The 15,328-nt window shown below is 27.5% G+C and overlaps 1 protein-coding gene across 1 annotated transcript; it reads right to left on the bottom strand.

Annotated features, from left to right (window-relative positions):
- Window positions 1-233: 233 nt before the first annotated feature.
- Window positions 234-2,430, bottom strand: LOC124838603 (protein SPEAR3-like). The gene is made up of 5 exons (XM_047314252.2): window positions 2,028-2,430; window positions 1,829-1,942; window positions 1,128-1,195; window positions 907-985; window positions 234-786 (listed from the first exon to the last, which is right to left on the bottom strand). Exons 1-5 carry the CDS (start codon window positions 2,238-2,240, stop codon window positions 670-672), a joined length of 591 nt encoding a protein of 196 aa, XP_047170208.2. The 5' UTR covers window positions 2,241-2,430; the 3' UTR covers window positions 234-669.
- Window positions 2,431-15,328: the final 12,898 nt, after the last annotated feature.

The raw sequence follows: 15,328 nt of genomic DNA, 5'->3' as shown, positions 1-15,328 counted from the left end.
CTTCTTTCCTTTTATTAATTTAGTTATGAAAAATGAATGAAAAAAGATGTATGTAAAATGACACTTTTCTTTCGTCCGTTTGTCAGACACTCCAAAACATTTGAAGGGAATGATGTATATGTTGCATTATTTTCCATCTTTCATGGATCCTTCCTTTCATTATCCACTGTACTACAAAATATTTGTTTCATTTTCGTATTTCTATAGTATGAATTACAAAGCCATCAATTCATCTCTTTCCACTTTCAAGTTGTCTTAAATCAGATGGGCAGAGTTGATTCTTTCACAGAAGTGAATTGATCGCGTTTAAGAAAAAGTTAACAAGGAGACTTAAAATATAAAAAAAAATGAAAACAAATTATAGAATGAAAAATAGGAAATAAAAAAGCAAGAAAAATGTTAAACACCACATAATACTGGTAAAAAATAGTAGACTATAATTAACTCGTAAGAAATTATAAGTAACTACCAGCATTAATTATCTTTTCAAAGAAAAAAAAAACTTAAGATCAACCTGCCTCTACCCTCACTCATATTTCCTTTTAGGTTAAGTGGAGTAACAGATATATATTGGATTGTTCACCTATTGTGCTTTTCCATTCTAATTTTTCAACAAAAGCATTAAAATTGATCATATAAGAGTACATCACTGCTTTTATCAATGGCAGTTCAAAGAGATAATCTGAGCTCTAAATCTAGTTCTTGAGAATCACTAGATTCGGAGTTCTGACTGCTTGAGCCCACAGAACCATTCCTGAGCTTCCTTGTATCTACGTCTAGCGGATCCTATAGTAATAGAGGGAAACATCGTGAGATCATTTCAGAATTTAATTTACTGATGAAATTTTTGGATACAAATTTCTGCATGGAATATCAATAGAGTAGCAGGTTTAAAAATTTCCTTACATTTAGGTTTATAAAGGGTCGAGTAACGTTGGATGGAGCAGAATACTGGCTCTCAAAGATAGCGTTGGCGGTTTCCCATCTTTGTTTGAGAAAACAAAAAATTACATATCAGCAAGAATTCATCATAAAACTAGAGAATATTCATCTTTTATAAACACACTCTTCTTGCTCTCATCAATGGCAAGAATCGCTCGATGCATAGCTGGAGAAGAATTAAGTACCTTGCTGTATTAGTTTGCTGAGAATCTCCGTATCTGATGTTTGTTTTTTGATATTCTGATATGCCCATCTGCACAAGGAAATCATTTCTGTCAAAATTGCAGGAGTTCTTCCAATGCAACTCATTCTTTTTCATGATTAGTAAATATTATCACATACTTGCACATTTTATGAAGAAAAAAAAGACTGAAAGAAAATTCAAGAAACTACTTGTACTTTATATATTGCAACTTGAAACAAATAGATGTGAGATTAGGTAACAGTAACTCTCCTCCACACGTTATATAATGCTTTTGGTCTTCATTCAGGTACCTCAAAGATTCGTCGCTCATCGCCTAGGGTTAGTATACTTGTTGTAAGTTGTACTACATACCCTTATAAAGTAGTACTTTAATTCAAACTCAACTAAACAAAGAGGACAGCAGTTCAGAATTAAAATATTATAATGCCAAGTTTGTATATCATATAAAAAAAAATAAAAGGTATATATAAAAAATCAACCATCTTGCTGCTTCGCGTGCTAAGCATTTATATACTGTGTAGTTGCATAGATTGACTTTTGAGTAAATGCGAGAGAGGTGAAAAATGTGCGGAACATGTCACCCACATAACGAAAGAATGAGACTTAAATAGGTAAATTATAAGCTTTAAAGTAAAAGTTCAAAACCAATTGGTATTTAAGAAAAGCCAAAATTACACCTACCATGATGTTGGGTTGGAATCCATAGGAAGCTGCATACGATGATGTAGGAGACGATGAGTAGGAAAAAGAAGACGATGGCACCGATGAATATGGTATTTGCACTCTTGGATCTTCCTGCGTGAGGGACAAATGAATGAATTAAAAAAGGAAAGAATTGTTTTAGTGAATATTATTTTTGAAGAAGAAAATGGAGGTTTACTTTGGCGAAAGTTGAAGGGTAAGTGCCATGGAGCGAAGGGTGATAGCCACCGGCCATTTGACTGTGTAATCTGATTTTTTCCAATTGAGCAACACCAAGTCCTCTCTGTGGTTGTTTAGGCTTGTCTGAGTTGTTCTTCTTCCCTTTTCTTGAAGAAGAGGCACTTGATCTTACATTTCCAAGGTTGGGTTCTCCGAAATAGCTGCTATCCATGTTTTGTCTTTGTTTCGATGTATACGATATTGTGGTCGAAAGAGAAGAACGATGAAGTGGGTTTGGTCTGAATTGAAGAAAAGTTTTGTGGGTTGTGATGATGGAAAAGGAGAGATCTGAAATGGTGCTTTTAAACTGCTTGCAGCGGAGGAAGGAGGAAGTATGCGTATTGCATCGCTGGAGGAGATTGTGTGTAGATTTCAATGTTATATACGTCTAAATCTTTTCTCTTCCTCCTATCCTCTTCCCTCAAGATCTTCTTTATATTTCTTATTATTTATATATTTATAATAATCATTACATAACCATTTATTTATTACTTCTTCCACCATCTATTGATACACTTTCTACACTGTTTCTGATAGCTATTGTCTCCCATTTAATATCTTAAATTAAATAGATAAGCCCTATTGTATCATAATGTACACCCACGCGCTGCACACATGAGAGAATAACAACGCACACAAATTAATCTTCATTATAAAATTATATATGGATAGAGAGTGCTGCTAAATATTTTAAAAAAATTATAACAATCATGTGTATAAACAAGTTAATAGCAACATACACGTACACATTATTGTTTAACAAATGTCTTGTATTACATGTTAGAAGGTAAAAAGAGCTGAAATGTACTTAGTTAAAGTAAATAAAAAGTGTTCATATTAAAAAACACTTATTTACTAAATATTGGTTTCCTAACTATTAGAAAAAAAATAGAAAACTAAGCTAAAAATACTAGTCCGACATAATATTTATTATATGTTCTTTAAAAAATGAAATTATTTAGTTACAATCGTTTTGTTGGAAGAATTTAAATTTTATATTGAAGTATACGTCTAATTTCATTTAATTTTTTTCAAATTAAAGATTACATGGGATTCTCAAGAGACCATGCTGGATTTATAATTAAACTTGCAATTTAAATTATTGATTTTAGTGTAATGATTGACTTACCTAATATCATTGTAATTTTCATTTTTCAAATTTTGTAAAAATTGACCAAAAAGATAATTAAGTGGTTTTTACTTTCATATTTCGAAGTATACATTAAGTTTCATTTTAGTACACATAAATGAAATATTAAACATTAATCTTAAAAATTTGTAGACACGACCCATGTATAAGAACGTTTAATCTAATCATAGGTTTTAGAATAAAATAGTCCAACAAAACTTAATTTAATTTAATAGTGCGAAAACGAGTGTAACTTGCACAAAGTTATTGCCCAAACTTACTAACTTTTATTATTTTATTATTTAATTAACTTTATAATAATCAATAGTGTATATGTAATATATATATATATATATATATATATATATATATATGATAAAATATATAATTTATTATATCATATTTAATTTTTTTTTTGTTCATTTCTGTGTGAAAAAATGTAACAATTTTTGTAGTTATTGTATTTTTCAGACATATAAGTGGAAATAAACAGGAAAGAGAAACGATTTTACATAATGAACTAAAAAAGGTTAAGAGTGTAATTATAATGTATTCAAATATTTAATCTCATTATGTAATTATACATTGTGACATCTTTTTTCACAATTAAAGAATCGCATTCAACATTTTAATAATTGAGGAATGCAGTTGAACAAATTAAGGGAAAAAAAAAGAGAATTAAAGAGTAATTTAAGATTTTATTTATGTTTTATTCTTATCTCTATTTTGCAATCAGGTTTGACGCCCGTTTCAAAGGCGTAAAAAATACTTGAATTTATCTTTTAATCGTATCTTATTCTAGGCTATTATATTTTTTAAGATATTAATTATAATGACTATTTTAATTACACTGACTCTGTATGTGACATAGCTTTAAGTGGGTTCTACTTTGCATGTGGTTTCCTAGTTCACTGTCAATTTGTCTCTGCTGATCGATAATACACTAAACTCAAAAGCCACAGCTGTAAATTCCATAAGCATCTAATTAACAATGTATACAATTTATTTACTCAACATCTTATAAATATAAAAATATTTAACTACTTTTTGTACTTAAGAAATATTACGAAAACATAAGAGGATGTATAATTTCTTGTCTAAAACTAACGTTCATTTTTTAATTTTTTAAAAAACTATATATAATGCCTTTTAATTCAGGAAAAAAGAACTAAACATTTTTTATACGATCCTCCCAAGTTTATGTTGTTGGGATGGCATAAAGATGTAGTTTTGGTTAATATGTAAGGAGGAATTGGCCTTGGGATTCCGACCGAAACAGTTTTGATATACATTATAATATGATAGTAATATAATTAAATATTAATGATATAATAATATTAAGAATGTATTAATGTGGTTATAGTTAAGTTTTGAGATAGGAAATCTAAGTGAGCTGTTTGAGGGAAGATTTGTGGGGTCATATTTTGAGTTGTTTGTGTGGTGGAAAGTGAGAATCCCTTGAATTTGTTAGGCAGACATGTGAACCCTTCAAATGACAACAAACCCCACTAATCCCCACCAAATATGTCATTAGTTCCTTAAGCACCACAAATCACACTCTACCATGGAAACTGCTATGAAGACAATTAATATTCTAATTTAAACAAAACTATTATATATCATAACTTTTACATTTTTAAGTCATTTTTTAGCTCGTTAAAATTTACACTTTATGTAACTTATTGCTATATCCTTTTAAATTGTTTAAGACCTGACTTTTATATTTAAATAAATAAGTATGGGAAATTTTATAAAATAAGTTAAATATATATTTTTATGTTATTTAAAATTCTCTTCTTAAAAAAAGTGTGAGAATTAAAAAAATACTTAAGAGTAAAAAAAGGTTTTTATAAAAAAAAATACTTATGAATATTTTATTATTAAAGAAAGTTAAATTTAAATATAATTAAAAGCAAGTTCATTTTGTAAAAAGAACTCTTTATAATTGTTTTTTTTTTAGAATTTCTTATTTTTTTATAGAATTTTGACTTCATCCCATCTATATTAAGATTGAAGTATAATTTAGTGTTTTTGACATCAAAAATATCATATCTAACTATAATCAATTTATCAAATAGGGTAAGTTTAATTTGTATCCTATTCTAGAGTCAATTTTTGATCTACATGCATGTGATCTCTTTGATCTTGCATATAATTTTAAAAAATTATTTAGGAATCTTTATTCTGTTGTGATTCAAGGGTGTGTCTGGATTATTAAATAGGATTTTCTGTGTTTTAGAATTTCTTGTGAGATATAAAGTTTAGAACAATTGTGAGGTAAAGAAGTTTTTCTACAACATGTAACAAAAACTAATTATGCGTTTAATTTATATTTTCTAAATTGATTATCTAGTACTATGTGTAGTGATTGTTGATGTAGTGTTTTTGCATTTGTTGATTTTGTTGATGAAATGTGAATTGATTGAATAGTTATGTCTATGTTGAATTGGGTATTTTGATCTGAGTTGTGGTTATGGGGTTAGCTCTAAGGAATGATAACTTTAACTCCAATGAGTCATTTTAAGACAATTGGTTATGTTTTTACTTGTTCAGAGAAGGAAGATGCTCAATTGAAGTTATAAGTATTGTCTGTTTTGTAGAATTTCGTGTTTGATTTATGCAAACTTGTTGAGTAAGTCAACCTCTTGTTGAACAATGCTCAAATTTGAGTTTCAGATAAACATGAAAGGCTTATTCGCTGGCGAGCCAACCTCTTACTTAGCAAATGTCAAATTTAAGTGAGACATGGAGGCAAAGGAGGTTTGTTGGGTGAGTTTGTCCAAGCTAGGCAAATTTATTTGCAATTTATTTTAGTGTTTGACTCGTTGGGTGAACCATTTAGTTTTTGAGCAAGTATTTTTCGATAGTAACTTGTTAAACGAATAACTAAGCTCGTTAAAGTAAATGTGTCAAATTCCTTTTTTCTTGAAATGTGTTGAATTATGAAGAACATGTTAATAAATTAGTATATTATGAAAAATTATGTATATGTTTTAATGTAGTTGTATTGTTATATTGGTTTGATATGAGTTGAATGGAATGAAGTAGTAATTCATAGGATAAGAATACTTTCATGTGTTGTATTGTGTGAGGTGTATTGATGATATAAACCAAAATGAGATAATTCTGACTTTACTTATATAGATGAAAATAACTAGTTGTGAGAGTTGAAGAAAATTCATATATAGAGTGTAGGGTCTAGTTAAAATTATGAGATATAATATTTACCATATCATACTCTATGGATTGGGAATGCTTGAACATGTTACAAGTATAGTTCCTGAAATGTTAGAATGATTGAGTAATGATATATATAGTCTTAAGATACTAACTAACACATAAGTTATGTAAAAATAGTCCATGTATTTTTTATATAAAATTAGGCCATGAAAACTTTATATTTTGAATGTTTGTTTAATAATTGAAAAAAGTGAAATCATTTTATAAAATTGATAGTATGGTATTTATTTTTGTTTAAAACTTATAAATTTTAAATTATATTAGCTTATTTTGTATTATTATTTAACTAATAAATTTATAAGAATATAGAATAATGTAGATGCTCAAGTGACATGCACTAATCTTCTCCTCTCCTTTTTGTCTTTTTAAAATACTATTTAATATGTTTTTGCATAAGAGAATGAAAGACTTTACATTATATTAAACTCTATACTATTTTTGATATAATTATGTAAACTTTTTAGTTTATTTTTATAGTGCTTTGATACTATAATTGGATTGTTAAAAGAAAAAAAAAAACTCTCCTGTTTCACTTTTTCTAAACTACTCTACTACTTGTAATCTGTCAAAATTATAACTCAAATGATAAGTTAAATAAAAATCGACTCTTCGATTGGAGTTTTGATATATAGTTTAATCTTAACAAATATTATATTCTTTTATTAATCCTATTTGGATATTTGGTAAAGGAAGATATTGTGAATAGAGAGATTGACATTTGTCTATTTATATCCATGTATTTACTACATTTTTGTTATAAGTAATTAAAAGTTTAAATACTTATTAACAGTAAGACACTTACTTTAAAAATAAAATATGATCGAATAAGAATAATTTTAATTTACTAAGTATTGAATAATATGATATGATCTATGACACAGAAAAAAAAGGATTTTACATTATTAGTTAACGATTAATTTTTATTAAAGAAGTGGCTATTAGTTTTAGTAAAATCTCTTTTTTTACTTTGTTTTATCTTCACTAAATTTGAATATCAAACCTCACTTAAACGTTAGTATTAAAAATGATAAAATTTCATATTGATAAAAGAAAAACTTATCATTATCTAATATTATCAGTTTACATTATATTAAAACAAACGCTGATTTCTCGTATACTCTTTGCATGATTTATTTTGATGTATAGTAGCAATTAATGAATTGAAAACGTTATCATGAAGCGAATAATAGATTAAACAATTAACTATGTCATATTTAATTCATAAAATAAGAAAAGAATAAATTATAATGGTGTTTTGATTTCTCCAATGTGAAAATTTACTTTAAGATATGTTGGTCCCCTAAGACTTTGTTCCTTGGGATAATTACTAGTAGTATTAATTATATTGTCCACGAAGCAGTTCCATAAGATAATTCAGTCTACTAACTCATCATTACTTTAATGAAAACATATACTTAATTAAACCCAGTCGTGAAACATATACTTGATTACTTTCCTTGTGGTACATAGGTTAAATCCATTGATTAAACTACTAATAGAATCGATCCACTTAATTAAATACATTAGAATATTTGTTTTTCTATTGCCCTTATAAATTTTGTTTTCTCACTAATTTAAAATATATTTTTAATATTTTCGTAATTTACAAGAGTTAAATATGATTAGTATTATCCTTAACAAGTATGCAAGGTTATAACGAAGGCGTCAGTGGTTCGCTAATTTCCATCGTCAATCGGTAACTTTTTTTGTCGTGTTTACCAACTTTATATTCTTTAATATAAACACAACATTCATCATATTTTGATAGACTCTGAAATATAAATATATTTAAACTAATTTTATTTTATCTATCATTATTATTTCAAAAATATTTTTAATTCAAATATAATAATATATAACTAAAAAATAATTTAAAAATATTTTTCTCACAAAATCCAGAAAATTAAATGAATTTAATTAACATTTTTGTTCAACATGAGAATTCAATTTTATTATATTTGAGTAAAAATGTTGTAATAATTTTCATATGTGAATAATATTATTTTAAAATACTAATTAAACTTCTTATCACTTTAATAATTGCTAAGACATTAAAACATGTAACAAACTGTTGCTGTTGATCAAATGATACATTGATGTGACATATAGTTAAATAATTTGAAAAAAACATAGCATCTAATATTTATTTTCCTCCTTATATCACTGATGGGAAAGATTATTAATTAATGTTTCTTTGTCTTCAACATTTTCTTTACTTTTATTTACATCAAATCAAATTAAGTAATGATTTTGATTAAATCAATCCTTTGATTTTTTTTTTCTAAATTTAGATGTTAATTTAAAAAATGGATGTAATATAATCTTTATCATTAAATTAACTAAAGTAATGTTAAAAAATAATAAGGTGGCTCTGTATACCATTTGATTTTGAAATGAGTTTAATACTCTTATTCTTTGAATAATGAATTAAATCTTTTCTTTTATTGAAACTCTAATTGATGATGTTTTTTATATTGTTTTTTTTCTTTCACGTTCTTAATTTTGATTTTTCGTCTTCTTTGATATTGCTGATCTTGATTTTTCTTTCTCTTCGACGTTGTCCATCTTTATACTTTAGTAACCCATCACTTGCAAACTTTTCTCCATAGTAAAGAATAACCTCAAAATTCTCATCCACTATGCACAGAATACACGCATGACAAAATAAAATACATATTAAACTCATAATACACTGAAAGGCATATTGCAAACACAGTGTGGGACAACATAACCATATTTAAAACCTTATTTCCTAACATTTAAACACATCATACTCCAATTCTAATATTTTATTCTCCCAAAACACATAACACATCATCACAAAAATCATACAACAATAAATTGTAAACCACGATAAAGAACATTTACTCAAATTCGCTACTCAAATTAGTCATTCAAATGGTGAAAATTTTCACTAAATGAATCTTAATTTTGATAATTATTTTTCAAATTCCTAAACTTTCTTTATGAACCTACGAATTGAATCTGTAATTTTTACACAAAATATGTTTTATCAAACATTTACCTAGGAATATTAGATCGGTTGTTCTGTTTAATCAGTCTAATATATACATATTAGTATAGTTTTTCTGTATAATCAATCTAATATACTTTTTTTATTTATAAAATTGTCATCGTATTTTGTATTATATATCAGTTCTATTACAACCGATTTAATATGTTGTTCTAATATGTTTATTTTACACTAGTAAGACCCAAACAACCACTCATAAAACAAAAAAAACATAAGAATATACACTTCATAACTTATATTTTAAGACATTTGAAGAAAATTCAATATGATACAAATTTACTTTTTTGAATGATAAAATTAGTTATTTCAAAGTGTAAAATTTAAGATGTCATTTAAAGTTGACAGTACTTTATTTTAATTTTAGTAAAATCACTAAACATGTTACAAGTTTATAATAAATAAATCATGTGAACGATATTTTCTCTATGAAATCATGCCAACATTGCATGACTTACTCAATCTCAAAAATTTTGATAATTTCAAAATCAAATTACCTCATTAGAGGTAAAAAGTCCATTGCAAATGAGCGAGTTTAGTTAATTATTTAAAATCCTTTATAATATATTTGACCTAACAAAGAGAATATGCATTAAAAAACTATGGAGAAGAAGCTCGTGATGCTTTTATAAATTCTTAATAAAATAATCTGTGGTCTAAAATGTTGTAGAAGGAAATTACTTGTGTGAATTGGAAGGTATACTGATCGTTCTCCTCCTTCCTTGTAATGCAAGGCATTGAATAATTCTATAAGGAAAACAAAAAACCTCATATCTGTCATAATCAGCTGCCTAGATCTATATCGATCACCTTCAACCATCAACAATAGATAACGTGTGTCAAAAGCTAACATAAACTACAAATTTCTATTGAATTTACACGTACCTTTATTTCTTTCAAAAATATAAAATTGTAAGCTCACCATTTAAGTATTTGTAAATTGAAAGTGATTAATATATGTTATTATAGGAAAAACACGAGACAATTAAAAAAAAAAGATAGGGAGAGTCCACGTGTGTGAAAATTGTAATTAAAGAATAAACATGTAGAAATATTAAACTGAGTATTCATGATAACAAATTAGTCTTATATAAGTATTCCTTTTAGTTGGGTTGGTCTGTTTAGAGATTGAACTAAGTCAGTCTTGAATTATCGTTAATAAATTAACTGTGATAAAAAACAAATAACTAAAACTTAGTGATTTTAAATTAGATGCAGATTTGTTTAGTTGTTTGTTATTACTTCAATATATTTGGTCTCAAAACTAAATTGCATTAGATTCTGATATTTCACTTCTACTTGGGATATGAATATATATTAGTTTCCCTCCACTGTTAAGTACTATTTTTTTTTTCATGATAGAACTATAGTTACAAATAGCAACGTTTAAAACATAAAGGTTTTCTCTGTGTATGGATATCTCTAATTAAATATTATGTGAAATGTTAATAACTTATAAATGATATTCAAATCGTATGATGTGTAATTGACTTTTAAAATAATCTTATGTTGAAAATTTTACAAATTTATAGGTTTTTTGGTTGTTATAAAATCGAAACTTATTTCTTTATATGTTTCGGTTTTCTTAATAACCAGAACTTATATAAATATATATAAATTTAAAAGAATTGGATAAAACATATATGTTATATATTAGATGATAACGTATGGAAGACAAAGGAAAGTGGAAAAGGACGTTTGAGTATCTATAAGTGATTTTGTGGACACATGCAAACTTAATTTGGGTTGCATTATTCCAGTGGATTCGCACAGCAAAACGATCCCACCCAAAACGCTATCTATATAACACATGCCAAACACAACTTCAACCAACCGGTCCCATTTCCACACACAATCCCTCATAATCCCATATTATATTAGATTCTCTCTTTATCTTCTTTCTTTCTCGATATTCAACCTTCCATCTCCCTTCTGTCACTAACTCTTTTATCTATTTTATTAAGATCATCCCCTCATCACTAATTACATAATCAACGTTCACTCCTTTTAATTTCTCGACTTAACCCTTCAATCCTAGGTCTAATCTTTCCACTTTTACGACTTGTTTTTAAAATGTCAAATTGCTTTTAGATAGAAACACTTTGAAGCGAAGCATGTTTTACAATTCATCAAATATGCTTTTCTTTTTTTGCTGACAAGGAAAGTAAATTGATTGGTATAAACTATAGTCCATCTTAAGCAAGTGGCAAATGCATGCCTCGTCCCAACATATTTTATAAACCCAAAACTCATGAGTTTGCTGTCACAACAAGTGTTCATATATAGTTTTCTAGCTACTTTGGATTTCCTAATAAAAAAAGTACCTTCCATTAAAATCTTGCTGCTATAGATCTCTATTTCTTGAGATGCTTAAGCAATAGTTTGATGTCTTGCTTAGATGTAAGATTTTCACACAATATATATAAAAACCACGAAAAGTCTCAAAATTTGAATAAACTAAAAGTATTGGCACAACTGGAACACGTCCTTGGAAACTACAAGGAAATGGTCACATGCTGAGAGAAACTGCAAAATTCAACACTTGGATACTTAACCCTTATATAAAAATATTTTAGTTTGGTCAGGTCCCACTGATTACTTGGAAATGTGGCAATATTAATGTCAGTGGTCCTCCTTTTCTCCTTAACCGTATATAAATGCAGAATTTATGGATTCAGAAAACCAACATCCCAAGTGCTCACATGATCTATCTTAGATATTGTTTGATAAAATTCACTCTGATCATATCAGACATGATTGTATCTCAGATCTTAATTTCTTTGTTATGTGCACTGTATGTTCATTACAGTACTGTCTGCTTTTATCTTCTTAAGGATCAATCACACCATAAAGGACCGTTTTAAGGTGTATATATATATATTTTCATCCTTCCAGTGGAGGGCATCAGAATAGATTCTTTTTCTTTATTTTTCTTACTTTAATTTAGTTTTCCTTTGCTAAATACTGGGAAGATTCAATGGCACGAGTATATTGGCTACTGGCATAATCTTTCGGGGGAATTATAGTATTCCTTTTTCTGTTATCAATGACACGAGCTTTCCAGAGTTTATGGCACCATTGATATCGATTTGTCACACTGAATTTTTGTCTTTGAAGAAATCTCTAGCTCCAACGTTTCATCAAACACAATTGAGATACGTACCTCGTGTGTGGCATATTATGACCTGAATAACAATAGGTATGGTACAGTATGATGGTGTGATCAGTCAAAAAAAATAAAACAGTCAATCAGTTTATAGTTTTCTATGAGCGGGTAGGTAAACTGGTCAGTCAAACTAAAAGCTGAGTTAACACTAAAAGTAATTAAATTAATCCTGAATTATTAGAAATCTATTCCAAAATCTATAAATACAGACTTATAAGATGATTATATTGATTACACATTATCAAATATAAGTTGACTTTAGCATCAAAGTTCTTCAAAGTTCTTTATTTATATAGTAGCAATTCGATCGAGTAACAAATAGTGTGAAATGAAGAACGAACTTAAATCTGAGCTTGGAATTTGGAAACTGTCTAGAAAAATAAACTTAATCTCAACCCCTTAAACCAAAATAGGTATTTTAGACTATAGTATTAATTTTATAGTTTTTTTTTAAGGGTTTAAAGTAGTAGTTAGAATCCTCTGCTTTTCACGTGTGATTGAGAGTTGTTCTGATTTTGAATAAAAGAAAGTATCTGCTTTTAAAGTTGTGTTTGAAGAAGAGAGTATTAATTTAACGCAATGATGTCTAGCACAGCGATCCATGATGTCATTCCCATCAATCTTTAATTGAATTATTATGAGAGTTCCACACATGCTCATCCATTATTTTATTCATTATGAGGTTGTTGAATTAATCCTTAGATTTACCTTACCCAACAAAACCAATTCATACTTCCCATAAAGATTTCCTTCCATGCATGCATGTGATCACACTATTCAAATTTCTACCTTCCCCATATCTCGTTTTTCCAATTCTTCATGTTGCTTCCCTTTATTGCATTCCCATTGTGTTTGCGCGAGTTAAAAATAATAATGCAACTTTTTTCTTTTTTTTCTAAAATATGAAAAACATGACAGAAAAGTACTTAGCGATACATCGTATATAACCGTAAACTGTTAATTGCTTCTTAAATCTAGTTCAGTTGATGTACCAAAAAATCTAGTTTGTGGATTCGGTAAAATCTACGAAAACCGAAACCAATACTGTAGGAAGATCTTGGTGGTTGCCTCAATGGGTAGCATCTACACCATCGTTATGATATAGAATTGTGGGATTGAATTTTAGTAGCTATATTTCATTAATTGATTTTTGTAAAATAATTAGCAAGGATATATTCTTTCACTACAAAATCTATTTGCTCCATAATTAACAAACACAACCAATGTTGTCCTATCAATTTTTTTCTTCAATTTCTCCATATTTTAGCACGGGAACTTTTTAAATCTAACACCTATTTTTTTTTCTTTAATTTTTCTTCTTAATAATTCATTTAAACTAAGAACTTTATTCGTTAATCTTATCTCTTGTTTTCAACTCTCTCCAACCAATTTTTCGCCTATGGAAGTTCACCGATTACCATATAATTTATTTGATAATCCAATTGTACAAAAATAATGATCATGATTGATGGAGTATGTATGTCTTATTAAAGCATTTTTATCGATCATTCCACAAACCTATTTTTGTGAAATTTAGATGTAGTCAGCATATCTCACGTATCGCCAAAGTATTTCGGCTTTTGCAAAAAACCAACAAATGTTTATAACAAATAAGTTTCCTATGATAATTTATTTATTTATTTTGGATTGTATATTTGGAAGCGTTTCTTGATTGTACATTTCAAAATATAAAAATCTTAAACTAGAGAGTAAAACTGGAATTTTATAATGTAGGGGTGCAGGATGAAGTTATGGAGGTACATGAAGCATTAGCCTGATAAATAAGTTGACTAATGTCAAGTTTGAACTCAATTCATTATACGGCTCGGTTATGCTTTGGGATTTTAATGGGAAAACCCAACTCATGATATTTTTGGGCTGTGGAGCACCCATGGCGAGCTATTTTACTGTGATTTTGGTTTAGTCAGTTGGAGTGATAAATGTTATTTAAATATTATTTAAACAAAGTTCTCAATAAATACTTCATAAATAAAATAAAATAAATTTTTAGGGTAAAATAATATTAAAAATTAAATTTATATTAAAGAGTTCATATAAAATATTATATATCAATTCATTTTAGTTTATGAAAAAACCCATTTATTTTATTTTTTCTAATATGTTTATAGAAAAACTTTTATAAATTTTATCATTTATAAAGTGTATAAAATTGATTGTGGTAAAAATAATGAAGATAAGGGATACATTGTAGGTTGGAATTAATAATAACAAGTTTGGTTTGTTTATACATGATTATAAAAGGAAGGTAGAAACAAATTTCATTAATGAAACAAATGACTGAATAATCACATATAGATGATGTTGGAAACACTAATAGTTTTAATCTCAACCAATAACAAATTGAAGAGAGGATGTTCAGCATATTAAGCGAGGTTCCTAACATTAATTTTAACCCCAAAAAATAATAAATTATTAATAAAAAATTAGAGACTTGATGTACAAAATAAGTATACTTTAATATGATACTGTGTTACATGAAAAATCTATAAAATTAATATAGTATAGAAACTGCAGAAGCTCAAAAAATAAAACGAAACAAATGGAGGTTTGATTTTAATTTTTTTTAAGTTAAATTTAAATTTTGATAAAGATTAGAACAGTATTAAAGCCCAACACATTTGACAAAGAAAAATGTATGATGGGAATGGACATAATTTTGAAAAACACTATCGA

This window comes from Vigna umbellata, chromosome 1 (assembly GCF_029865625.1).
Source record: "Vigna umbellata cultivar VRB3 chromosome 1, Vumbellata_1.0, whole genome shotgun sequence".
NCBI lineage: Eukaryota > Viridiplantae > Streptophyta > Magnoliopsida > Fabales > Fabaceae > Vigna > Vigna umbellata.
The sequence above is the reverse complement of the archived record's forward strand: the minus strand, read 5'-3'. Positions and strand labels throughout refer to the sequence as shown.